The sequence below is a fragment of the Anser brachyrhynchus genome (genome assembly GCF_964034855.1).
Source record: "Anser brachyrhynchus genome assembly, chromosome: 17".
Taxonomy (NCBI): Eukaryota; Metazoa; Chordata; class Aves; order Anseriformes; family Anatidae; genus Anser; species Anser brachyrhynchus.
The window spans coordinates 2,530,632-2,555,290 of NC_137710.1; the positions used below are offsets into that span (position 1 = coordinate 2,530,632).

Genomic DNA, 24,659 nt, shown 5'->3' on the forward strand with positions numbered 1-24,659 from the left:
GACTATGTAATAAGTTTGAGAAGATGACATTTCACATTTATTAAATGAGTTTTACCTGTTCCTTTGGCACAACTCTTCTTAAGAAAGGAATCACAACATTTTTAAGCCACAAACATAGTTCATCCAAAGGAACAGTGACATGGATGGCATTAAGTAAATTCTCCAGCATTTTCTCATCAAAGCTGCTTTCAAAATCTGCCTAAAATTTTAGAACAGAACAATTATAGATTTATGAAGTATATGTTAATCAGATAATTTGTAAAACCACTTCACTAATAGGAAGAAGCATAGAATTCACAAATATAAAAAGAAGTCTCAGCAGGTACAGAGAGGATTAAAAAAGCTGTTCAAACAGACTAGAGTTTCATCTTAAGACACAACTGAAACTTTTTCTTTTTTTTTCTTCCTTTTTTTCCTTCAAATTATGGTGTAAGGATCATGTCTTTTACTTACTATAGACATGGCCTATAGTTTTGTCTTATTAAGAAAACAATATATACGTGAAAGTTCTGCACTAATGAACATAACAACATGTAGGCACTGTTATAAATGTGTCATCCAGAGTAAGAGTCTATGTGATTTGCTAGCCAGCAAGTGTCCACTGAAAAATTCTATGAGAGCTGTGCTCCCAAGAAGGTGTATAGAAGATTATAATCGCCACAGAATAAATCAAGGACTGTCGTTCTTCAGACCTAGAAATATTATTCTGACATCATATATACTAGTTTATTCTTAAATCAATAGGAAATTCAGCCTTATAATGGGTGAGACGAAAATGGAATCATAGTGACAACAGATGAGATTCTGAATTTGCTTCTTTGAGGAGCTGTTTTGTAACAGCATCGGTCGGATTCTGTTAAAGAAGGCTGGAAGACTTAATGTAACTAACATTCCCTGTAAATACCAAAGACAGGTTTATGCCATTTCACCTGATGTCTAAGCCAGAGGTACTGTGCACAAGATAAATTTCCTTCTTCTAGCTGAAAAAGGATATTCCTGAAAATGTCTTCATTATTTAGGAATTCTGTCCAAGCAATACCGCTAGAAACAAGAGGAGGAAAAGAAAATCTGTTACTTTTATGTATCACTATTAAAGGATATGGAGAACCTCAAACTTTTTCTAGCTCATAGTGTATGCTCTAAGAGAAAAAAGGAGTGTTAGATTGTGCATGTGCGCATGCATGTATAAAATCACACCCCTTCTACATAAATTGAAAAAAAAATTTAGACAAAATAGTGCAACAGACGATATATATTACAACATATAGGCTGATTCAACCTCTCTGCAATCTCCTTTTACCGCAGTGGAGGACTAGAAACTTCAGGAAGAGAAGGAAGGATTTAAAGTTGAATGAACCCAAATTAAAAAAAAAATCTTAATGGTTAAGTATCTGCCATTTAAATTATATTTATTACGATTTAAAGTAAATTAACAAAAGCAAACCTGAATTTCTCTACTCCAAAAGCTCCATAGAAAGTTGTAAGCCTTGCCTGAGCTCTCAATACCTGAATGAAGACAAAAGGTTTAAGGTCAGTATTTGCCTTACTAAACAGTAACCATTACACGGTTAGAATAACTACCATATGAGGAAGAATGGAAGAAAATGACAACTTCTCAAGAATTTCAGTTAATTACATGTGTAACATATGTAAGGTTGTTTAATAAAGCATTAATACAAAATTTCAATTCCACAAATAATTTACATGGATTCTCTTTGAAGGTGGATGATTGCTGTCCAATATGCAATAGGACTAAATAAGAAATAAAATAAATACCTAAAAAAAGAACCTACGAAAGCTTCTGCCTGTCTTCTAGAGCACTCATAAATGAATCTAAGACTGAAGGAATTGCTTAACCCTGAAGTTTGTCAGTGCTGTGGTTCTCTTTCATACTTTAAAATATAATCTTTTTTAGACTTTTAAAATGTTAAACAGTAGTACATTTTTAAAAACTCTACATCATAATAGTTTACCATTTCATAGTGCAAGGCCAAGAAATTCATCCTCACCTCAGTTATGGATACTGGAGCCCCATCAGATGGTGAAACAATGGTTTTACCATCTTTCTTCAAGATCTGAAACAAATACATGAAGTAGCTAGGCTGACAACTCTGTCGGTGCAGAACATGCCAAAAACAGTACTACGAATTTAATGAAGACACTAAGAAAAACTTAGTACATCCGTGAACTCCTCTGTAAACAGGAGTCTTTATTCCACAATGTTAGACTCTGATTGGATTCCAATACGGACGCAGGATCAGACAGATAACAAGCACCTCTCTGATTCTGTTTGTTAAGTTAACAAAGACTAAAATAATTAAAACAAAAAATGTGATATATTTTGAAATTTTACTCCAGAAATTAGTATTGAAAAGGAACTTATAAAGACTACTCAAAACTATAACCCTCTTTCTGGTGTGAAAATAAAACTGTAACCCCTTTTTTGCCTTTAAGCAATAGCAAGAATAAAGTTGCAACAAGTCTTGATTCTTCTTCACGTTTCGTAACATAATTTATAATGCAGCTTTTTGAATGACTGTAACTGGTTTGAAGGTGTCCCCCCTCTCAAGATGTACAGGAGAATGTAATAGCAATGGGCAACAGTAAGCAATCGAATTTAAACAAGCAAAAAACACTTACTCTGACTTTAGCATAGTTTAGCATTTCTTGAGTGGTTTCATATAGTGGCCATGGAGCATTTATGCAGTAATCCACAACAAATTGGCTATCCTGTTTGAGTAAGGAAACAACTGAAATTAATTCCAAGCTCCATTATAATTACTCTGCTAGGGAAATAGATCAGGGTTAATATATATATATATACATATATATAAAAGTTAAAGGAGACCTGAATTTTATGCAGATTTTCTTTGGCTTCATTCACAAGATCCAGCCAGACTTCTTGCCCATAACTCCCAACAGAAGCGGAAGCTAGCTTCTCTAAAATAGTGCTTGCTTTCACTTTGTATACAAGCTGTTTAAAAAAAATAAAAACAGAAACAAAAAAGCAGACTCAGTTTTAAATGTGACGCACTTCAGCTTTAGGCAGAGTCCTCTGTCTTAACCTGAGAACTCTACACTTTCCTCCGTACTGTTTTTGAGATTCAGTGTCCATATGCATTAAATGCTTTGAAAATTTTTTAAAAGCAGAGGGAACACATACTTCATACACAATCTTTTAAAGTTATACCTTCTACCTTCAGCTCTGAGTGTCTATAAGACTGTAGAAAAAAAATACTATTTTAAATAGATCAAAAACCTGTAAAGAATACCTTAAATTAGTAAGAATGCCTATATATAAAATAAAAATATGAAGTTGACCCTATAGAAATGCTTTAAATTCTATTTGATCATTAATTTATTATTAAATATGGTGGCTTTAAGATAAATTCTGGTTATCTGCAATTTCTTAGGAAAATGTTCCACTTCAAGGTACATTCAATAGACTTATGAAGAAATGTATCTATTAGTGCTTTCTGATGTACTATTGGGTAAGAAACTTACTCATAAGTTCAGTTACACTAATCAATTTTCGAATGTATTTATCAAGCACAACTTACCTCAACATCTAGTCCGAACTGAATTGCAAAATTCTCAGCCTCAGTGAATTTGTGTTTGTGAAGTAAGCGACTTAATCTGGGGGAGGGATAAAAGTAAAACACAAATTTCATATAAATGCCAAACTACAGATGAGAAAAAACAAGCTTCGAGGAAAAGAGTACCTGTTTTCTGGCAAGGCTTCAGTTAAACTTCTCATCACAACAATAGAAACCGGGCCTTCAGTGGATCTGATGATGAGAGGGAACTATGTGAGTTCAACTCTAAAACAACTAGATGTAGAAGTAATCTGCATTTTTATGCAACAGTGAGTTGGTAATATACAAAACATTATCTTACATCTGATGATTTTTATGAATTCCTTCCAAGAAGTATATTGTATCCTGTAGCAATATAATAACAGAAATCATTAGGTGGTAGAAGAAGTCAATTCTCAAAAAAAAAAAAAAAAGAGAGAAACAAACTGTAATGCATAAGATGTTCTTTAATCTTTTAATCCGGAAATAAACTACTGCTTTTCTCTCAGAAAAAGTATTTTTCTTTTATGTTTATCACGTTAATTCCTGGATGGTTTCCACCATCTACAATTTCTGAGGGCCTTTCATCAGCTTTCTATTTTATTGCTTATCAGATCCAGAGCTTACTAGATTCACTTTCACAATTCCAATTAAGAGGCACTGCTTAGACTTCCAACTTGGTATCCTCACATACTCATTCCACCTCAGCAGTCTTTATAGCATTCCTAATTCATAAAGTTCTCACTGTCCTTTTGCACCCTTCTTGCTTCGTTAAACTTTTCACAAGAAAGCAGTTTAAATAGAAACTAAGTAGTTCTGTCATCTAAACTTAAGTAAATCCCAAGTAAACCCAGAGCATTTTTCTATGCTGAGACAATTTAAGGCTTCATACAGTGTTTAGCTGTAAGAGCAGCAAGAAAAACTGGCAGTAGTATTAAACATTCTAATAGGCTAGGACGTAGAATTAAACTGTTCAGTTTGCTGTGTTATCTTTTTCTTCATCCTTTGGGGACATCATTTAATCTTTTTTTTTTTTTTTTTTAAAACACAGTTCCTGCACAGTTTCTAGCACAAATTGGTTCTAATCTAAACAAGAATAACACAATACACTCTTTAATACTTTTACCTATTAGAACAATTGTCTTTCTTCAAAGAAAAGCAACAACAAAAAAAAAATCAAAACATACTGTACCAATCCCACTTTGAATAAGTGAAGAAACAACACATATTTCCAAAGAATAGAGCTGTTGCATAGCAGGCAATGCAAAAACCATTAAGCTTCTCATCTATATGTGAAAAAAAAAAAAAAAAAAAAAAAGGACAAAAACGTCATAAATAAATGATTCTGAGACACTGGTGACAGTGATTTTTGCAGAATTATTTCTAGATTCTTATGGAGTTAAATTAAAGACACTACTTCTGCAAGAAAAAAGCAGGTCTCTACAATTTGAGAAGGTTTAATGAAGTTTTAGGTCTTGTCATATATAAATAGTTAGGCTTCATTGAAAATCTTGTATAATGTTCATCCCGCCTTTCTACTTCAATTAACAATCTTAGTTGTACATGGAGGTAGATACTGAATACAGCAGTGATACTATTCTAAAGAAATCTGTGAAGGTACATGAGACAATAAGATCTACTATTAAAAAAGCAATCAAAACCCCAAACTATCTAAAAACAAACAAACAAACCAAAAAAAATACCACCACCAAAAAACCCACCACCACCAAAAAACCCCAGCAGGATAGCTTGCCCTGGTCAACATGGTAAGACGTTGCAACAATCCCCACTATATCCTAACAGCTAGTTACATCTCAGGTTTTTTTAAACTTTGGCCTCTTGAGAACAGGTGCTTAACAACTGAGGAACAAAATATAGATAATCTACCTGTTTGTTAGTGGGTGTTGTCATGGCTATCAGTTTAACATTGGCAAGCCCTTGCCTATAGAACAAAAGACAGGGGGGAAAAGAAGAGAACAAATAATATTTTATCACTCTTATTTAAAACTGGGGAGTTTTCTAAAATTTAGTTTTCTATTGAAACTGGTACATTTTAAAACCATATAGCTCATCCCAAAATAACAGTCTTTTAGCATGTAGAGGACGCATTCAACTAATGACGTTTTAAAGTTTTTCAAATGCATCCAGTCCTTATTTTTTAAATTGGCACAAAGTAATGGAAAAAGTCAAGAGTCTTGTCTTCTAACCTTGATTGCCTTTAACTCATTTTGGATTTTATCCAACACACATACCTCCAGATTTTGATTTTTACATCTGTGGAATGAGATCTTACTGTTTATCCATCCCAAAGAAAGACAAACATCAAACAAAACATCAGACAACTTGCAGGCAATATTATACAACTTATTACACCTTATTTGAGATGGGCATTTCCAAAATGATACAGGTTACATACAAGCTTCCTTACCAGTAAAAATAGATTAAAAAAAAAAAGGCAGAAAATGCCAAGCAAAGCTAACAATACTGACAAGTCCAACATTTTGTCCTGAATAGAAAGATTTCACAGATTTCTATAAATTCTGTTACCATAGAAAATCAAGCATCTGTTGCACATTTCCTTTAACTATAGACAACTTTTGATTTTTCAGAACTGATGCTATAACACTTACTGTACGACTGAAGAAGAATCCGACTCTGTAGTGAGAAGAAATTCTTCAATACGTATTAAAGACCAATCCCAAATTAAAGTAAGAGAATAAACATCCCACATGCTTAAGATATTCTGTATTTAAAAAAAAATAAAAATCAGATATGAAGTTCATATTTGGTCTTTATTGAGCAGAATATTAAAGCTTAAATAATGACTAGGAGTAGGTTAACAAAAACAGTAAGATCAAGATCACCAAAAATAAGCATCTTTATTTAATAGAAATATATATTTAAAGTTATTATTTTAAAGAATATTTTTATAAGCTCTTTCAAGAACATTGTAAAATGAAGACTAAACCAAACTGTCGCACATACCTCTGTATCTAAAACAAACAGCAGATTGTCAAGAACTTGAAGTTTCACTGCATCTAAAAGAAATAATACGTATTCATATAAATTTACTATTTTTCTTGAAAAATGTATTTGAAGCAAAAAAAATTTTACAATGTACAACCAAGCATTGGAAACATGCAGCTGTTTATCTCCACAACTTCACTGAGAACTTCCATTAGCATTTTAGCTTAAACAGAATCATGATTTAAGTGTATAAACTCAACAATTTTGAAATAAATTTTGGCTGTACCTTTACAAGAGGTATTCCAATTGGTATATGTGTATACTGTTACTAAAAACCAGCAAGATAACTGAAGATGCCTTATTTTCTGCAGTTAAATATGAATTCTACACTTGTCTATAAAAAGAAAAAAAATGTTTTTTTTACCTTTGATCAGACTTGAATCAGCAAAACTTCGAACAGACACCAGGTTATTGGTGGTGTCTACCTCCCATTTGGAGAGTACATAATCACCTTTACCCTATTAGTAAATGAAAGTAAAATGGGGCTACATGTTAGAAATTTGTTCATCGACATGTTTACTTCTCCAGCTTACCTTTTACTTATAAAACTCTTGAAAATTGCAAGATTAACCTTATTGTCAGTAAATGCAGATATTTAGAAATGTGTCCTTTTTTGTTATTGTTGTTTGTTTGTTTTTAAATTTGGTAATAACCTTAATTGTTATTTTGGCAAACCTTTGTTGAATGTGAACCTCTTGCCAATTTTGGATCTCTCTCTAAGTCCAAGGGCAAGACTGTAAATAGTCTGCCCTGTATGAGCTAGGAACTACACTGATTTACTGAAGTCATGCAGACAGGGTGAAAGTGTTTTCCCCCCATCCTTCACACCTGAGCCAGTTTTGTAGTGGTAACAGTTATTTTCTTACTAGAAAAAACAGACTGCAAAACCGATAACCTTTAAATGTACAATGAAGGAAATTAAAGACAAAAAATCTTAGTGCAAAAAAAAAAATTATGACCTTTTTGAACCAGCTAGACCTAAATTTTGTTGCAGATCAATAAATGCCATCATTGATCTCATAACAATTATTATAAACGTACTATTACTACTTACCCCAATTATCAAATTGATTTTATTCACCGAGTTACATATCACAAAATTCTGACAGCCAAGGCTATGGTATTCTTGTGTGGCAATGAAAGCTGTCTTTATCTCTCCTTGCAACTATTGGGGTAGAAGATGAAGGGAAAGCAAACAATAGAGAAGAAAAAAGTTATGTATAAAATCTGGGTGAATTTTGAACTTCTTGCTTCTCCATGAATAGAAAAAATAATCACCACAATTATGAATTGTTAATAATGAACAAGTAAGTAGTCAATAGAACATAAAGAACAAACTTGTGTTACAAACTTTGCACTTTAACACAGATGTTATATGTTAGCAGGTACATCTTACCTTCTTTGCCACAATCATATCCATCTTGTCAATTGCTACATTAAAAAAAAAACATAAATAAAACCAAATCAATGTTAAATGTTTTTTAAACTGAAAAAAACACTACTAAACTTCATGTAAGATGGTTTATCCTAACCTGACTATTTAAAAAAAAAAAAATCTTCAGCCACTATCTTTGACAGGTTCTACTTCTATTGATCACATTATGGAGCTCCAGAAAATTTGAACTATGTTTAGCTAGACAGCATTAAATTAGTTATTCCCAATACTCTTCAGTACAGTTCAAATTGATATTGCAACTTAAAACCCTCTTTGCATAATATTCAGTACTTTCTCGAAAGCACTCAATAATAGAAACACAAGCGAAAGGAATTTTTGGAAGAGTGAAAAAATAATTCTATTATAGAACTAATTGTATATTGGATTCCCTTTAGAAAGCAACCAAGGCTGCACAGAAAATCCCAAGTCAATACCTTAATCCCTTAGAAAGATGCATGAAAAATCTATTTAACACAGCTCTTCCTCTCAAATTGAAATCCAGATTGGTTTGTAGTTATCTTACCTTCTTGTGTTTTAGCAAGTGGGAGACACATAATGCAAAAAAAACCCTTCCTTGTGAGAATGAACATATGATAAACACCTAAAAAAAATCCAACAACAAAATAGACATATTGAGCTGGAGTATTCAGTAACTGTAAGGAGACTACTTGCTTAAAGATGGAAAACTGAAATAATTGGAAAAAAATAAACAAAATCTGACCAAACATTTTGAAACAAATATTTTGTCACTTTCAAAAAGTAAGTATATGCATCTTAAGAGTTTTATTTGAAATCATGATTTTTGTATGCACCCATCAGACTGTAAATTCTGTTTTCATGTCAAAACTTCATTGAAATGCACTACATTATGAAAGACGGGACTGGGAGCTTATAGAACAGGAACTACTAAAATCTGACGTCTGATAGGAAGGCAGAGAGAATCCTGCTTTCTTGAGTATTTTCATAGGTTTAACACAATCTCAAAAGCAAGTTAAGAGAAAGAGGTACTGAGTTCTGGATGTTTGGTGGTTTTTATACCAGTTATAAAATAAGTAATGAGAGCTAAATATAATAAGAAAATAATTCTCTCCTATAAAATAATAAAATATAATAAAAGAAAATGTAAGCAGCGTACTCTGCAGTTAAAACCTAAAAAGAAAGACAATGTAACTTGCTTTTTCCAAATATGTTACTAGAAATAAAATATAACTATTAATGTCTGGATACTTCTATTGAAATACCATATTGACTGGGACAATGGACAGCCAGAATGAAGTTCAGGGTCACCTGAATTGCAGGATTTGTCGATGATTTGGCAACTGGATTTACCTCCAAACAAAATGATCAGTTAACAAACAAACAAACAAAAAACAGTGTTCTGAAAAAGCAATTGAATTTTCAGCTTTCCAAAAGTGATTGTCCTTCCAATATTTTCAAGGACCTGTAGATAAGGCCCACTGAGCTAAAAGTACATCTAAAGTTTGAAATGCAAATTAAAGCTGCATCTGATTTGTTTTGTAGCTTCTTTCTCTAAGAAATATTAAATGGGAACAAAATGACAAACACAGAGACAAGAAAAAAAATTATTCAAATGCTTACCTGCATCTGCTTTATCTTTTTCAATAAAGAGATTTAAGTAAGTCTTTTCATTTGAAGATGATTCAACCAAAATCTAAGAAGGAATCAACACAAAGAATATTATTGTGTCTTATCTGGGAAAAAAATAAAAACAACAACCAAAAAAAACCCCACCATAACAACAAAAAAACACCTTTATTTGAAATACTGATCATCAATTTAAACTTTAAGCTTTTTTCTTTCATGAAAAACTTATTGTTTACATATACCATTCCTAAATACAATTTGCTAATTTGTTACTTATAGCAACAAAAGTGGCCTTTTAATCTGTTTGTTTGTTCAAACTAGAAGATGTGTTCAAAACACAGGAATATTTATATTTTTATATATTGGAAAAAGAAAAAAAAAAGAAAAAAAAAAGAAATCCAAAGAAATTCTAGGCTTTCAGCAAAATTAGGACAGAACAAGTACTATACCTTAGTTAGCAAGGTTTGTTTTGATGGAATATGAATAAGATGTAAATTACCACTTCTCTCACCAACGACAAGAAATTGTCTTTCTTGACACATACCAACTACATCCACATTAGTGTCTGAAAAAGATATCAGAATGTTAACTATTAAGTTTTTTTTTTTTTACTAGTAGACATTCACGTCTGAAACATAGGAATTAGACAATACAGTATTCCAGATTTCTTCAAAGTTACTTACTTTGATAAAACAAAGTACAGGAAAGGACGTACAGTGAGTGGCTTTGCTATCCAGTATTCCCATTGCAGTGAAAAGTTAACAAGCATTCTAATTAAATTGTTAAGGAAATAGCTTGTTAATGACATACAGAATCATGTTTTATTATTTAGTTATTCACTAGTAATACCTCCTCTTACAGGGTAGGTAGATATGCAAGATACTTGCTGTGTTATACAAAAATAGTTGTCTTTAAAAGTCAGTTTTGACTTTCAGTTGAATTATAGGTAGTGAACTTACCAAATTGAATGTGCAGCTGAAGAGACTGCCCAGTGCTGTCAAGAAGAGCCACTGATCTGTCAACAACAATAATACTGCCATCCCTCGAGTTGCATGCGTACAGCTGTGGATTAGCTAAGACCTGAAAAGAAAAAGATTGTTACGTATAATAACTGAAACACTTTGCAAAACACGTCAAAGAAGTCGTCATAATTATTAAGAAATAGAAAAATGCAGTTTTAATGAACTCTACCTTTTCTGAAGACGTTATTTGAAGTAGCGCATCCACTTGGTACAACGCGCTTCCACATTCCTGCCCTATGCACACAGACAGCTGCTCGCTTCCCGTGTCATCATTGGCAAGAATTTCAATGTCACTCCACATTCTTACCTGCGATAAACATATAAGCAACATGCTGTAAAGTGGAATTTTAAGAAGACGTGAACACATATAGATCATAATTTTTATTATTCTATTGTTGTTTTGCCTGTAGGAGGAAGAGAATTGGAATAAACCTTGTAAAGGTGTGCATAGAAAAAACAAAATTTGCGTCTCGAGAGCAATGAAGAAACGGAACGAAGAAAACTTAAAACGTGACAGGAATTAAAATATAAGGAGCAAAATATAAGGCTAAGAGCCACGAATCCCAGCTGATGATCTGGCGTGCCCAAAGAACGCAGCTCAGGACGCGCGTTTTCGCACCGTGAGGTGGATAAAATCCAAAGGCAGAGACCCCCTGCCCCACAGCAGCCCCATATCCCCCTGTCCCCATACCCCCCCTGTCACCCTGTCCCCTCACCAAGCCACCGCCGCCCCCCTCCGCCACCTCAGGCTTTCAAATTGGCGGGAGCGCTGCCTGCCGCTACGGGTCGCGGCGTGGGCCATGCTTCTGCCAACCGCGAGCGCCTCCCGCCCCGCCGTTGCTAGGACACGGCCTCGCCCTCCTCCCCCCCCCCCCCCAGAATGCAGCGCCGCTCGCCGCCGGGCCCCGCCCGCGGTTACATCCGGGCACCTGGCGGCTAAGGGGAGGGGGCGGGGCCGGGCGCCTCGCTGCTGAGGGAGGCTGCGTCGCGGCGAGGAGCTGCTGAGGGGAGCGGCGGCGGCCCGGGCGCACGGAGATGGCGGTGAGGGGCCGCTGGGCGCCGGGGAGCGGCGGAGGGAGCCGAAACGGGGGCTGCGGTGGGCCGGGGGGGGAGAGCAGTGCGGGATCGGGAGGGTGTGAGCGGGGGAGCCGTGTGCGCGGAGAGACAAAATGGCGCCCGGCGGCTCCCCGCCGCCATGATGGGCCGCGGGCAGGGGGGGGCCGCTCTCCCCCTTTGCTTCTCGCCCCGCTTCCAGAAGTTTCTGTCTCGTCTCTCAGGGGTTGGAGAGAAGCGGAGAGGTCCCGTGGCCTCAGTCTTGTCATTTCAAGGCTGGGAAAGGGGCGCTGGGGTTGTAGGAGAGGGCTCTTCCCCAGGGCGCAGGCTTCGAGGCAGCTGAGGGAAGGATCCGGCGGTTGGGCCGTGTTCGGTTCTCGTTGATGCAGCCCCCCCCTTTCCTCTTACTTTTCTTTGTGGTTGGTCACAGGCCCGCTATTTTTACCGTCTTGTTGAGGTTAGTGGTTAATTAGTTGCATCTGTGGCCCTTTTTTTATGGTTAACGTTGTTGGGAAACTTCTCTGCTGGAGTTATCTTTGCTCAGAGTCCAAAAAGAATCACCACCCTTCGTACACGGGCTGAGGGTTTAGTTTTGTTCCTGATTAAAAATTGTTGGGCTTCACATAAGGATGATGCAGAAGTCGTTCTCTAAAACTGATGCAAATAATTTTTTTTCAAAAGTTGCATAATTCTCTCGAGTGTGCAGAAGAACTAGTCTCTTAACATGGTAAAACTTTTTTATGTGGACTTTTAAGTAGCTTTTGGTGTTGAATCTGCTATTGTAAATCCTTGTTTTGAAACTTGACCAGTAGCATAACAGAATTCTTGGAGAAAACTTACTCTCTTCATGGAAAGGATGGTTTCTCAGTTTACATAATTCTTTAAGAATAGGCTTTTTTTTTTTTTTTCTGTAAAAAAGGCTTGAAGACTAATTATGGACTTTTTGCTTTATATCTAAATTGCAAGCGTTATCTTTGAGGTTCTTCTGCAGTACTAGGTGAGATGTAAATCCTGAGCCCATGGCCAATCCACCAGTAATTTAAGAACTGAAAATAGTTTCACTGAAGTCTGTCAGATTTTTCTTGCTTTCTAAGGCTGAGAGAGCACAAGGGCATTAATGAACAGCAGTGTGTACGGGTAATGGGACTAGGAAGATGTGGCAGTGTCCTCAATTCAGTTGGTTACTACATTTAACTTAGAGAGTTAGCTGGTATTTTCCTTATCCTGCTTAAGTAAGTTCAAAATTTTGTTTAATATAGATCTCAAAGTTTCTTTGAAACTTCTATGAGCTGAGTCTTTTGGAAACCTTAGATTAAAAAGAGGAGGGACTGAGCAGAAGGGGAAGAAATGTAGAGAAGCATCTGATAGATGAGGAATGCTGAGGATTGTGATGGCTAAGGTCAGAAATCAGGGAGTTGGTTCCTGCTGTTTCAGGATAGTGGGTGGAGTATTAGTATTCAGAATGGTCACTGAGACAGTAGTTAAAGTTATGCTGCAGATGCAGTCTGAAGTATTTAGTGCTCCAGATGTTGATCTGGTTTGAACTAGATATGGCATGCTATGTGAAACAAGAGGTAAAGATCTGCTTTCTCTCTAACTTCTAGAGATTCTGTTACGTTCTAAAGGACGTACAGATAAATCTCTGTACATTTGCAAATTAATAAAGAATTGGGCAGACTGAACGGTAGTAGCTGAAATATAAATCTATAGATTTGTATTTGTAATGTGCTGTAGCGTGTTACTAAGAAAATACCATTAATGCGCTTGTTTTAACCACAATGATCAAGAGATGTAATCTAGTACTCATAGTATCTGTTGTGGTTTAAGAAAAATCAGCTGCCTTATTTTCAAAGTAATAAAAAAGTAATGAAAACTGGGGTTCAAAGTGTATTTTTACTGAAAGCTCATGGAAAAAAAGTAAAGCACATTCTAACGTAATGAGAGAGCAAAATGTTTGCTGTATATTAGTTCTGTAATAAGGTTTTGAAAAATCAGTCTGTATGCAGTTACACAGTTTGCTGCAAGTCTGTCCAGCTCTTGCCTAACTAATAATGGGATGGCTACTCACAGGCTTGTCTTCATAGAAAACAACTTTAAGTGTGTCATCCAAGGAAGTACTAAGTAAATAATTATTTATTGTTTTGAAATCTGAAGTTTTTGATTCTTAATCGTTCTGTTTTCATGTGTAGGGCAGTGATACAGAACGAGAGGCAGTAGCCCCAGAAAAGTCCTCTCCAGAAAGAGAAAAGAAAAAGGAACAATCAGATGCCTCTAGTTCTCCCAGAACATCAAAGCATCATTATTCAAGATCCCGCTCACGGTCAAGGGAAAGAAGACGGAAATCAGGTATGGTCTTCATATAAGCAAAGATACTTAATAAAGTTCTGTTTGTTTTTTTTTTTTTTTACTTTGATATAATTAAATTGTATATGCTTGTAGAACTGAAATGTCTTTAAAGCTGTTTCATAGACAACTCCAGTAACTTGATAAAACGGGAAAAAAGTAGGATGCAAAATCAAAATAAGTAGCTTTAAATACATTATATTTAAACTTCTTTTCAATTTAAATGTTAGAAATGTTAAGGACTTACATTATTAGTCTTCAGAGGATCTGATGGGGAGGCTAATAATAAAAATAGTTCCAGGAAAAAACAAACATACTACTCTCTTTATTTTAATTAGGTTTGGTTAGTAAGAGATACTTTTGCATGGTTTGTAACAAAAACAAAGCTAACTGTCTGAAAAAGTACAATGTGACTTGAATATGGCAAACTTATTTTTTGCTGTCAGAGCTTAAACAAATGCAAAGAATGAATTGTTCACGGTTAGAGTTCATGTTCTGCAGTATGTATTCAAATAATACCATTTGTGTTTTAAGTCTCTGTTCTTGGCTTTGTGTAGTGGAATAACTAAAAGAAACTGAAAGATCAGTCAGCTAATCTCCCCTTTCGCTTAGTAAGTGATAATAAATATCTTCTTCTCCAGATGCTGAAGGAAGAAAACACAGAAGCCGGAGCAGAAGCAAAGAGGTAATTAACACTTTGTAGTGATTAGGTAATTGTACAATACAGCTTTAAAAGTACCTTGTAGTAATGCACATATGTGTAAACCTATGTAAATGACTTTTATGGTAAGTACAAGAAATTGGAAACTCTAAGCTTAAAAATGGATATGGAGATCCTTTCATAGTGAAGCATGATTGCAGCCATCATGTTGACAAGGTAATAGTTTTATAGAAAATCGCTTTCAGAAACTAGTAACTTAATTTATTTTTAATTTCTTTCTATTTTTTTTGTGGAAACAGCCAAGTGAAAGGATTCATATGGAGAAGTAGAATGGTGTTCTTGATGACTTTCACAGAGCTTCCATTAACCAAAAGCCTTTGGTGGCTTTAATCCTGGCCAATGTTCAGGACTTCCAATACATATCAATCTACTTAAATACATTAAAAACAATTACCCACCTGACTGAGCTCTGTCTATTGCATCTATTAATTGTAAAGACTGTCATAGCTTGACAAACAAGCTAGGTCAGCTGGAAACATGACAGTAGCAGCAAAATTTCAGAAGGCTGTCTTTCTTTTTTTCATTATATATATATATATATATATAAATAAGGCAGTGGAAGAGACAGCATCAGTAATGTTTTGGAAATAACTGGCTTACACACCAGAGAAGAGATGAAATGAACAATCCAGGAACATGAAAATAGAAAGGAAGCTTAAGCCATGTGGGGCAATAGCAGGCTGGGTCAGATGAGGGACTTCTAACTTTAACCTGGGTCAGGAACTTTTTCCCCGATTCCAATGGAAGCTCTGGTTTTTTTCTTTTAAAAAAAAAAGGAAAGAGGAAAAGGAAAAATAATCTAGGAGAATTTTTGTGAAATTGAATATATTGTTTAGCTCACATGATAACATTTCTATAATAAATCATACTCAGCGTGCTAATGCGCGAAGAGACTGAACTGAAGACGCTGCAGACTCAGATAGCAAAATTATAAGCCTACTTCATGATAAGGTAACTATTAGTCATTCAAACTCATATTTCCCTTAAAAGTATCTTAAATCCGTTATGGGATATAATGGTGTTTATTACTAAGTGTGTGCCTGGAAGACTGATTAAAAAAAAAAAAGTCGTTTTCATGTTCAGAAAAAAAAATTCCTTGCTTAAAATTGTCCAGTGTTCTTACCATTCTGTTACATCTAATTGTAATGTATTTAGCATTTTCTAAATTTCACTGTGAGCATATTATGAACTGTCCCATGGTAGATTTACTGTTTTTGTTAATTTGCAAGGTCAAGATCATTTTCTGTAGACTAAATACTGAATATCGATAATTCTTCTTAATATATATATATATATCAGAACAGCTACTTATATAAACGCATTTTTAAAATTAATGTACAAGTAATTTCTTAAACTATTCAACTGTGTTTTTATGTACCAAGTAATTCTTGAAGGAGTTAAAATACTGTAAAAGCAGGAAGAAGTATCTTAACACATCACAAATATACGTGAATTATAGTTGAATATATTTAGAACCTGGTATACATTAATAAGGAGTTAAAAATGTTTGGATAAGTGGGTATAAGCTAGTTACAGCATCTCCTCCTGACGTGTTTGTTTTGACACAGGGTTATGGACAGATTTTAAGAGTATTTAACATAAAATAGATTCAGATAAGCAAAAAAAATGAAGAACTGAGTTTTAGTCTAAAATGGTTATATCATAAAATTTTGACTTGAAGCAAAATATTGTTAAGTATAGGACTTAAGCAGGCTATGCTAGAAAGAGTACAAAATAAACTGGATATATTAAGAAAAGGTGTTGATGTCATGACTTAGTCTCTAAGGAAAACACTGGCAAAAATCAGGCCTGTCCTTGCTAAGTATTTTTAGCATTGCAGCTATAAAAAGGAATCTTTTTTTAAGAGACACTGCAGGAAGAAATTGCGGTATGGTGGAGCAGCAAATCTTTAATTTAAATCTACTGTGGGAGGTACTGGAGTAATGCATGTTGGTTTTATATACTAAAAATGGGATCAACCATAGAACTTCCTATTTTGCTTTTTACAAACTGTTGGAAGTTACTGACTGAAGAGAGTTTTGCTCTAAAAAACAATTATCTAGTGATGCATAGAGGAGTATTTTAGTTCCAAAAGCAAAATAGTGTATGTCTGCAACTGTATGAATGGATTTTAATGATTCTTTCTACATGGTAGACTTAGACAAATACTTAAATGTTAACTAGAAATGTGATTGTGTATATATGTATATCCGTAAGTTGTCAGATAGGCACATACTATGTGTTTGGAATTTAGGACAAAGACTGAGAATGACAGTTTGTTTTTGTTATAATGCTGTGAACTCTCATGGAAGCTGTGTAAAGATACCTTGATGGGTGTTTTCAAAACTCCTTTAGACAGTGGGGAGGAGGGAAAATGGGGATAAATGATAGCGTGCATTTGCAACATTGGGTAGATGGTGGCATTAGGTAAAGTAGCCCATCACTCTTGATTGAGTCACACTCCTAAGGTTACTAATGTTGCATCACAACTTATCATTTTTTATCTTCTGATACCCATACTAACTCTCTTTGTTGCACTATTTTCCTGAAAGAACCAACTTCTTCTTAAAACAGGCAAGAAGACACGAATCCAAAGAGAAGTCCTCCAAGAAGCACAAATCTGAAGACCACAATGACAAAGAACATTCTTCTGACAAGGGCAGAGATAGCCTAAACTCATCTGAAAATGGTGAGGATAGACATAAACGCAAAGAGAGAAAATCGTCAAGGGGGAGGAGTCATTCAAGATCCAGGTCTCGTGAAAGGTAAATTGTTTTATACGATTATTTTTTCTTAAAAAAAAAAAAAACACACACATTCACAAAAACAGTGTTTAGAATTTGGGTTGACTTTGATGTACAACTGAATTTTGTTGCTGACCTAATTTAACTCTGAAGTATCAGTTTATATTGTATGTTCCAGATTTGATTGGATAGTGCATTTGCTAATTGCTTTTTCTAGATTACTTCTGAGTAAAGCTACTAAGTATCTCTAAGTTTTTTGTATAGGTGATGTCCATGCTAGCCCAAGTTTATAACTTACAAACAGATTGTAGAAAATTTATCAATGGAGCATATGATATGTTCCCTACTGGCATTGAAAGTGCAGGTGTGCACTTCAGTGAACAAATAAAAATAGCTGTGTTGATCAGTATGATAGTTTACTTAAACTCTGCCTAAGTCACGTATCAGTGGTGGCTGATGGTAGTGTTTCATTCCTATCTCATTTCATCTCCTAGTTCTAAGCTCTTTCAGGCATGAACTTTTCCAAGTGATATTTGCAGTACACCCTACCTTGCCTGATGCATTTTGGCCTGTGGTGACAAACTTGAATGTAAGTCCGTAACTAAAATCTGAATTTAAACATGAGGAATTTGGGACCTCTGTTTCAGACGTCATCGTAGTAGAAGTCGTGATAGGAAAAAATCCCGATCTCGCAGCAGAGAGAGAAAGCGCCGTGTAAGATCTCGTTCAAGATCACGATCTAGACACAGACATAGAAGTAGAAGCAGAAGCAGAACTAGGAGTAGAAGCAGGTAAGTGTTAACGTGTACGTACGCGTAGTGGTGATGGTTGAATAGTCTGTGGGGTGCTGTTGTATAAAGGAGTGCTGGGTTTGGCCAGTTAACGCCTATTCAGTATAACTTTTTTTTGTCCCCTTAACTGTATTAACACAGTGTGTTAAGCGCTGGGTAGTGCATCTGTTGATGGAAACAGTTGTGCTAGACAGGTTACGTGTCTGAGGTTCTCAGCTTTTCACAGCATGTTTTCATGTTAGCAATTAGAAAAGCTTAATCGGTTACTTTGAGGGTATTGTCTAATACTGCTACTTTAAAAAAGCTGGCTGATAATTTAGAAGGAAAGTAAATAACGTTTCGAGTGGTATGATTACCACAGTTCAAGCTCTTTGGGCTTCTTGTGTCAGAGCTGAATTTACCATCTTAAATTAGGGATATTTATGTAGGAAAAAAAACCAATAAGATGCAACTGACATTTTCATGTATTCTATGCGAGAGTAGTATGATTAGCAGAGACTATCTGTTTTTATGTTTATATCATAAAAGGAAAGTGGACCTTCTGAACAGAGCATTTGCTAATTCTGATCTGTTCAACGTTCTGTTCAAATATTTGTTTAAATATTTCTACCACAAGTGTTGTAGCGCTGAGATGAACTGAATCAGATGGACAACTTTTGATCTGTGTACTACTCTTTGTTAGTCATTACCAGCTTTCATGTTGAGCTTTACAAAAAAGAATATTACTACTTTTTCTCACTATTTTGGGTGCTTCCATTTGTTCCTCAGACTTAAATTCCAGAAGCGCAGGTTGAAACTATCCGGGTGAACAAATGCTAGCTTATTGTGTGTGTGTGTCTGACGGAGTTGAGAACAGTGCCTCACCTGGAATATACTGGAGTTGAGGTTTTCCTCCCTGCACAGGAGTTAATGTTTTCCAGCCGATGATTCATTTAGTGTTTTGTTGTGGAGTTCTCAGTCTAATTGCATGTGTCAGTCTATTTGCATGTGTCACATTCTTAATGTCCTGGAGGATTTTCTGAATGAGTAGGTTGAAATATGATATAATGACTGCATTTGGGGACAGCTGTGTATTTTTCCACCCTGCTTGTCTAAAGTAACAACAAGTAGTTAGGATGCAAATTGATGTCCCTTCAAAGCTCCCAAGAAAGTGTTGTCAGTGTTCAGTTCATTTAGTAATATTTTTCACTAGCATATTTTAAATTGCATATTTGAATGGTGAAGATATTGGGTATGACTACTCAATATTACAGTGGACCATTGGAGACTTAAGAATGTAACGCTACAGCATCACTTGAGAAACTGTTAAGAAGACTTATGTTTCTGAAGAACATGTTGAATTACATGGTTTGTGTCGATTTATTTTGGCATGCGCTTTCTACCAAACTTTCAGCTGGGGTGAGTAGAGCTGGGTCTTCAATTGGTATACACACGTTATTTGTGCTTACTGCTGCTTAAGCCACCTTTTAGTGTGGTGTGTAAGGTTCCAGTTTCCCATTGTTCACAGGTATTATAAATTACGTGCATTTAAAGTTCTTAAAAAGTCACTTTGAACACTTTGTGTAATGGCTCCATGAAAACTTCCCGTCTCAGAACTTTTTTTTCCCTTTTTTTTTTAACTTCTGCAGTAGAATTCAAATAACCTGAAACAGAACAGCAGTTGTGGGAAGCAGTAGTAAGGGATAGTCGTAGCTTAAGAATTTAACTGTGATAGATAGACTGCAAGAATTCATTTCTTTTAAGTATTGTTTGTTTCTCAGATGCTAGGGAAGGGAGAGTAAATAAGGCATGAGTCTTTAACAGTAGCTAGCTAGAACAGTTAATCATTTCTGGGCTCAGGTGAAGCTGTTGGAAAGATAATTATGATGCAGACTTCAAGAAAAGCTCTTCACAAGCCAGATAAGCAAGATGTGAAAACCTAACTTGTTAAAACTAATAAATTCCCCCTAGTTATGAAATGCAGTTTTGCTGTGTTGCAGTTCACAGGCTATGACAGTAGTGTTTGTAAACAGTAGAGCTTGACCTTCTCACGGTGAATTTTGCATAACCTCAAACTCACGTTACCAAGTGATCTGTCCTCGCTAGCATTTAAAGTAATCTTCTTGTTCTGTGAGCACATACACCCTTTCTTCTGTTGCGTTGCTCTGATTAAATGAAAGATGGAAAACATGACACCATCTGCTTATTTCAAATGAAAATACTTGAATACAAAAGCTCAAATATTTATTTCCTTGATGTTTACCAGTGCAATAAAGCATCAGACCAAAGACAAGACCAAACTACAATAGTCAGCACGGCAAAAATGAAGGTATCTTTGAAACATGCATTACATCTTATCTCAGGAATGCAGATCTGTCACTTCCCAGTGCCTGAATCTGCATCTTGCCATCTTCTATTAAAAGATAAGTCTTGACTCCTTTGTATTCTACCAGATTTGTCATGTAAACAAGGATCTGTTTTGTGACTGCAGGCTGCATTTCATGATGTTTGTGGATGCTGCACAAATTGCAAACAGAAGAAACTGAATAGTTGAATGCCATTTAAAGTGGCTGTACTCAAGTTAGTCATTACCTCAGATGGTTCAGAACATTTAAGTATCAAATTGCAGAAACATCAAATGTGCATCGTAACTTATTGTTGATGGCAAATCTGGTGATTCTCTTGTAATTCAAGCTTTGTTGGAAATTTCTAGAATTGATGACTTTGTTCAAAACATGAACCAGAGGCTTAAATAAGGATAAACCTTTATTTCTTGTAAAGTAGTTATTAATCATCCTGGCAAAGAAAAATAACTGCTAATGGTAGTTTGTATATTTTTAGCAGCTGCTGCTTAAAATAAACTAGATTTATATCCTATAACAGCAACTTATACTTGGGAGGAGAGGTTACTAAATGATAGATGCACTGGATGTTTTGGTGTCGTGATTAAAAATAAGTTTAAGCTGGATTATTTTCAGTTTGTCAGCCTTCAGATAATGCATGCATCACAGTCCTCTGCACAGGTACTGTTCTTCAGAGCTTTTTTTTTTAAGTGTATAAATAAGCTCTCCCATCTAGTTTGATATCCTCCCTCAAAAAGTAGTGCAGAGAACATTTAGTGACAAGTACAGAGAGGAGGAGAACAGTAATTTCCCTGAGTAGTATTCCAGTTTTTGACTTGGGCCTATTCACAATGCTGATTCCTAACATAATAATAGTGCTGTTAAGTCTTAATTGTTTTAAAGCCTTCTTGAGCCTTTATCTATTTTAGTTTTCTTGCAGTTGACACACCAGAAGTTACATGACAATTTTGCTTGTCAGGAGTTGGAATGAAAAATCTTACACTAAGTAAAAGGGTAAATGAATACCCAGAATTACATGTTGTTAGATCTTGCAGTTGGAAAAACTCAGTTTTAACTCTGCTTTGTTACAATGCAAGCGTGACTGTTACACTCTTCTAGTATAATCTCTGTGAAAGCTGTTTTTGAGAGCTCTGCAAATTAATCTTTCTACAGTTCTTGAGAGACATAATTGAATACTTTATGTAATGTTAAGATTTGTATATATACGTTCATTGTTCTAGTAAATGTCTTAAATTTGGTTACAGAGAGCGCAAGAAAAGAATTGAAAAGCCCCGAAGGTTCAGCAGGAGTCATAGCCGGAGTCCAAGTCCACCACCTTTTCGGGGACGAAATACAGCTATGGATGCACAGGAAGCATTAGCCAGAAGGTCAGAAATTGTTATGATTTTAATGAAATGTAGTATAAATATGCTGCTGATGATGACTTTTGCATGTCTAAATACTTCTATACTCATGTATTTATTTCTAGGTTGGAGAGAGCAAAGAAATTGCAAGAACAGAGAGAGAAAGAAATGGTTGAAAAACAGAAGCAACAGGAAATGGCTGCAGGTAACTTATGATTATTATATTAAATCCTGAAGAATAATATGGGCGGAACATAATGCAGGCTTACGTGCTGAGCGCAGCGTGACTTTCCTTTGGTTAATTGTTAAATTGGTCCACCAAGAATGACAAGTAGAAATAGGAAATAAAGGGAGTGGGGATCAGACAGATGGGGGGGGGGGGGGGGGGACAACTAGGGTTTCTTACTGTCTTACAGTATTGATGACTTGGTGTCAAAAATGTTGTATGTTAGGCTGGTAAACAATTTTGTGATGTCCATTGGACCCTTCCTGTATGTGTCATTGAGCAAAAATTTGAAAGCTGTTACCAGTTCAGGGGTATTTGGAAGCATGAGGTACATTATTTTGACTTTCATTAAAACTCTTTGAGAACTGTTTATTAAAATATAAACATGGCATTTATAAATTATCATGCATGTCTTATTTTCATCTTATTGCTAATGAAGGGAAGTATTTGTCTTTGGAAAAAAAAAGTGTGAATTCACTGTCTGATAGCAAGTTACCGTTCTGTTCTTTAGCAGCTGCAGCCACGGGAGGTTCTGTTATTAATGTTGCTGCTCTTCTGGCATCGGGAACACAAGTAACTCCTCAAATAGCAATGGCAGCTCAAATGGCAGCACTACAAGCAAAAGCACTAGCAGAGACTGGAATAGCTGTGCCTAGCTATTATAACCCAGCAGCAGTGAATCCCATGAAATTTGCTGAACAAGAGAAAAAGCGGAAGATGCTTTGGCAAGGCAAAAAGGAAGGGGTAAGGTCTTACTTTCATAAAAACTTGTTTGGAAACATCTTACCAGTAGTTCAGGAATGCTTATTAACATTATTTTCAGTTAAAATGCTTTCATACGAGTTTACCCTATTAAATACATCCAGGGTAAAACTGGGGAATTGAAGGCCTGTGTTCTGACAAGGTTCCCAAACTTGATGAAAATAAGTGCATCTGTCCAAGAAAAGATTATACCTCATTTTGAAACCTGTGGTTAAGCAGACTTTCCTCACAAAAAGTTTCTTTGGGGATGCTCTTCTTTGTTTGCTATTATATTGTGATATTAACAGAGTATGTTGAAAGGTGATGTTTGTTTTCATCTTGTGCAGGATAAATCACAGTCTGCAGAAATATGGGAAAAATTAAATTTTGGAAACAAGGACCAAAACGTCAAGTTCAGAAAACTGATGGGCATTAAGGTAAAGAGTTACGAATATATAATTAAACTTATTAATTGTAGGATATCAGGTATATCCTTACTTATTAAGGTACTCTCTAAGTTAACCTATTCGTATGTGGTTATAAATAAATACTTACAGTATTGCTTATTAAAGTTTACAAGCAACATCTAAATTAAATTCAAGTCTTAGAATTCAGTCGTGTTTCTTGAATCTGTTCAGATCTGTGACAACAGTGGTAATTGTAACCAGTTCAATATTCATAATGGGATGTTCGTATTTTGTAGCTATCTCTGTATAGATAGTTGAATGGAGATTTTTATTTTGAAGGAGTTAGAAAAAGGAATTTAGTGAAGGAATCTACATGTTTCTTTGTCACTGAGAGCAAAAGCTACGCTGGAATGTTACAGCAGTAAAATCAGATGCTCGAATTCTTATGCTTTTGAAAACAAAATTACTAAGAGTTTAGGACAGCTGTAGCGTATGAAAAGCACTTCTACAAAGCTAATGTTTATTTTCTTCTATCTGGTTTCTAGAGTGAGGATGAAGCTGGCTGTAGTTCAGTTGATGAAGAGAGTTACAAAACGCTGAAACAACAGGAAGAGGTTTTCAGAAATCTAGATGCGCAGTATGAAATGGCAAGATCACAGACGCATACGCAAAGAGGAATGGGATTGGGGTTTACATCTTCAATGCGAGGAATGGATGCAGTTTGAAAACAAGCAATTTTAAAGTTTGGGACTTTGGAAGGTTCTTGTTCAAATGTTGGGTCCTTGTTCACCAAAAAGCTAGCATTCTAGCTTGCATGGGTGTTGCATTGACTTTAATTTATTGATAAATACAATTTTTTTTGTAAATATCAGATCAGTGATACTGGTGTTAGTGTTGTAATCAGGTTATACCCACTTCCATTAAACTTGACAGAACTTTAGAAGGACAGTATTTTTTAGTTAAAGTTCTACTTTTCAAACCGAGCAGCAGATGGGATGAACTCATACATGGATATTTCGTGTCCACTGTCTTGTGTACTTTTGTACTTTAACCTTGTACAGTTATTTTCAATTCTTGAAACATGAAAGAAACATTGTGTAGATGTTATTTAGCAGTCCAGGCCAATAGGCACATAATCCAGCAAAAAAACCCTGGTTAATAATAAAGAAGTTTTTTCTCTAAGGTCTTATTTTATGTTAATTAGTTGTCTTTTGGCCGAATTCTAAGGAACCTATAGGTAAGAGATGTCAGAAAAGTTAGGAGAGGTCAGAAATAGAGCATTTG

General features: G+C 35.4%; 2 protein-coding genes across 6 annotated transcripts in view; one reads left to right on the top strand and one right to left on the bottom strand.

The window, feature by feature from the left end:
* KNTC1 (kinetochore associated 1) overlaps positions 1–11,525 on the bottom strand; it is a 38,455-nt gene extending 26,930 nt beyond the window's left edge. Inside the window, exons 1-22 of the mRNA XM_080559414.1 lie at positions 11,381–11,525; positions 10,834–10,971; positions 10,602–10,722; positions 10,092–10,207; positions 9,637–9,709; positions 8,561–8,638; positions 7,999–8,033; positions 7,657–7,767; positions 6,967–7,060; positions 6,561–6,613; positions 6,206–6,318; positions 5,463–5,517; positions 4,763–4,861; positions 3,898–3,941; positions 3,723–3,788; positions 3,561–3,636; positions 2,849–2,974; positions 2,641–2,730; positions 2,010–2,075; positions 1,445–1,506; positions 930–1,041; positions 56–199 (exon numbers count right to left, since the gene is read on the bottom strand). Of these exons, the coding sequence (XP_080415540.1) occupies positions 56–199; positions 930–1,041; positions 1,445–1,506; positions 2,010–2,075; positions 2,641–2,730; positions 2,849–2,974; positions 3,561–3,636; positions 3,723–3,788; positions 3,898–3,941; positions 4,763–4,861; positions 5,463–5,517; positions 6,206–6,318; positions 6,561–6,613; positions 6,967–7,060; positions 7,657–7,767; positions 7,999–8,033; positions 8,561–8,638; positions 9,637–9,709; positions 10,092–10,207; positions 10,602–10,722; positions 10,834–10,965 (1,866 nt within the window). The 5' untranslated portion in view covers positions 10,966–10,971; positions 11,381–11,525. The remainder of the gene's footprint in view (positions 1–55; positions 200–929; positions 1,042–1,444; positions 1,507–2,009; positions 2,076–2,640; positions 2,731–2,848; positions 2,975–3,560; positions 3,637–3,722; positions 3,789–3,897; positions 3,942–4,762; positions 4,862–5,462; positions 5,518–6,205; positions 6,319–6,560; positions 6,614–6,966; positions 7,061–7,656; positions 7,768–7,998; positions 8,034–8,560; positions 8,639–9,636; positions 9,710–10,091; positions 10,208–10,601; positions 10,723–10,833; positions 10,972–11,380) is intronic.
* A 43-nt stretch (positions 11,526–11,568) lies between these two features.
* RSRC2 (arginine and serine rich coiled-coil 2) lies at positions 11,569–24,557 on the top strand. 5 transcript variants are annotated; one of them, XM_080559439.1, is made up of 11 exons: positions 11,592–11,705; positions 13,907–14,063; positions 14,702–14,745; positions 15,655–15,732; positions 17,334–17,546; positions 18,173–18,316; positions 21,903–22,025; positions 22,127–22,206; positions 22,739–22,971; positions 23,316–23,405; positions 23,921–24,557. In XM_080559439.1, exons 4-11 carry the CDS (start codon positions 15,725–15,727, stop codon positions 24,098–24,100), a joined length of 1,071 nt encoding a protein of 356 aa, XP_080415565.1. In that variant the 5' UTR covers positions 11,592–11,705; positions 13,907–14,063; positions 14,702–14,745; positions 15,655–15,724; the 3' UTR covers positions 24,101–24,557. The 5 variants fall into 5 exon arrangements, with proteins under 5 accessions (XP_080415563.1, XP_080415564.1, XP_080415561.1 ...); XM_080559437.1 differs by lacking the exon at positions 15,655–15,732 and having other exon boundaries at positions 11,569–11,705; XM_080559438.1 differs by lacking the exon at positions 15,655–15,732 and having other exon boundaries at positions 11,569–11,705; positions 22,742–22,971.
* Positions 24,558–24,659: the final 102 nt, after the last annotated feature.

Coding starts and splice junctions, on each gene's coding strand:
- RSRC2 (XM_080559435.1), top strand. Junction 14,746..17,355: donor GCCGGAGCAGAAGCAAAGAG/GTAATTAACACT, acceptor TTCTTAAAACAG/GCAAGAAGACACGAATCCAA. Junction 22,207..22,738: donor GCAACAGGAAATGGCTGCAG/GTAACTTATGAT, acceptor TCTGTTCTTTAG/CAGCTGCAGCCACGGGAGGT.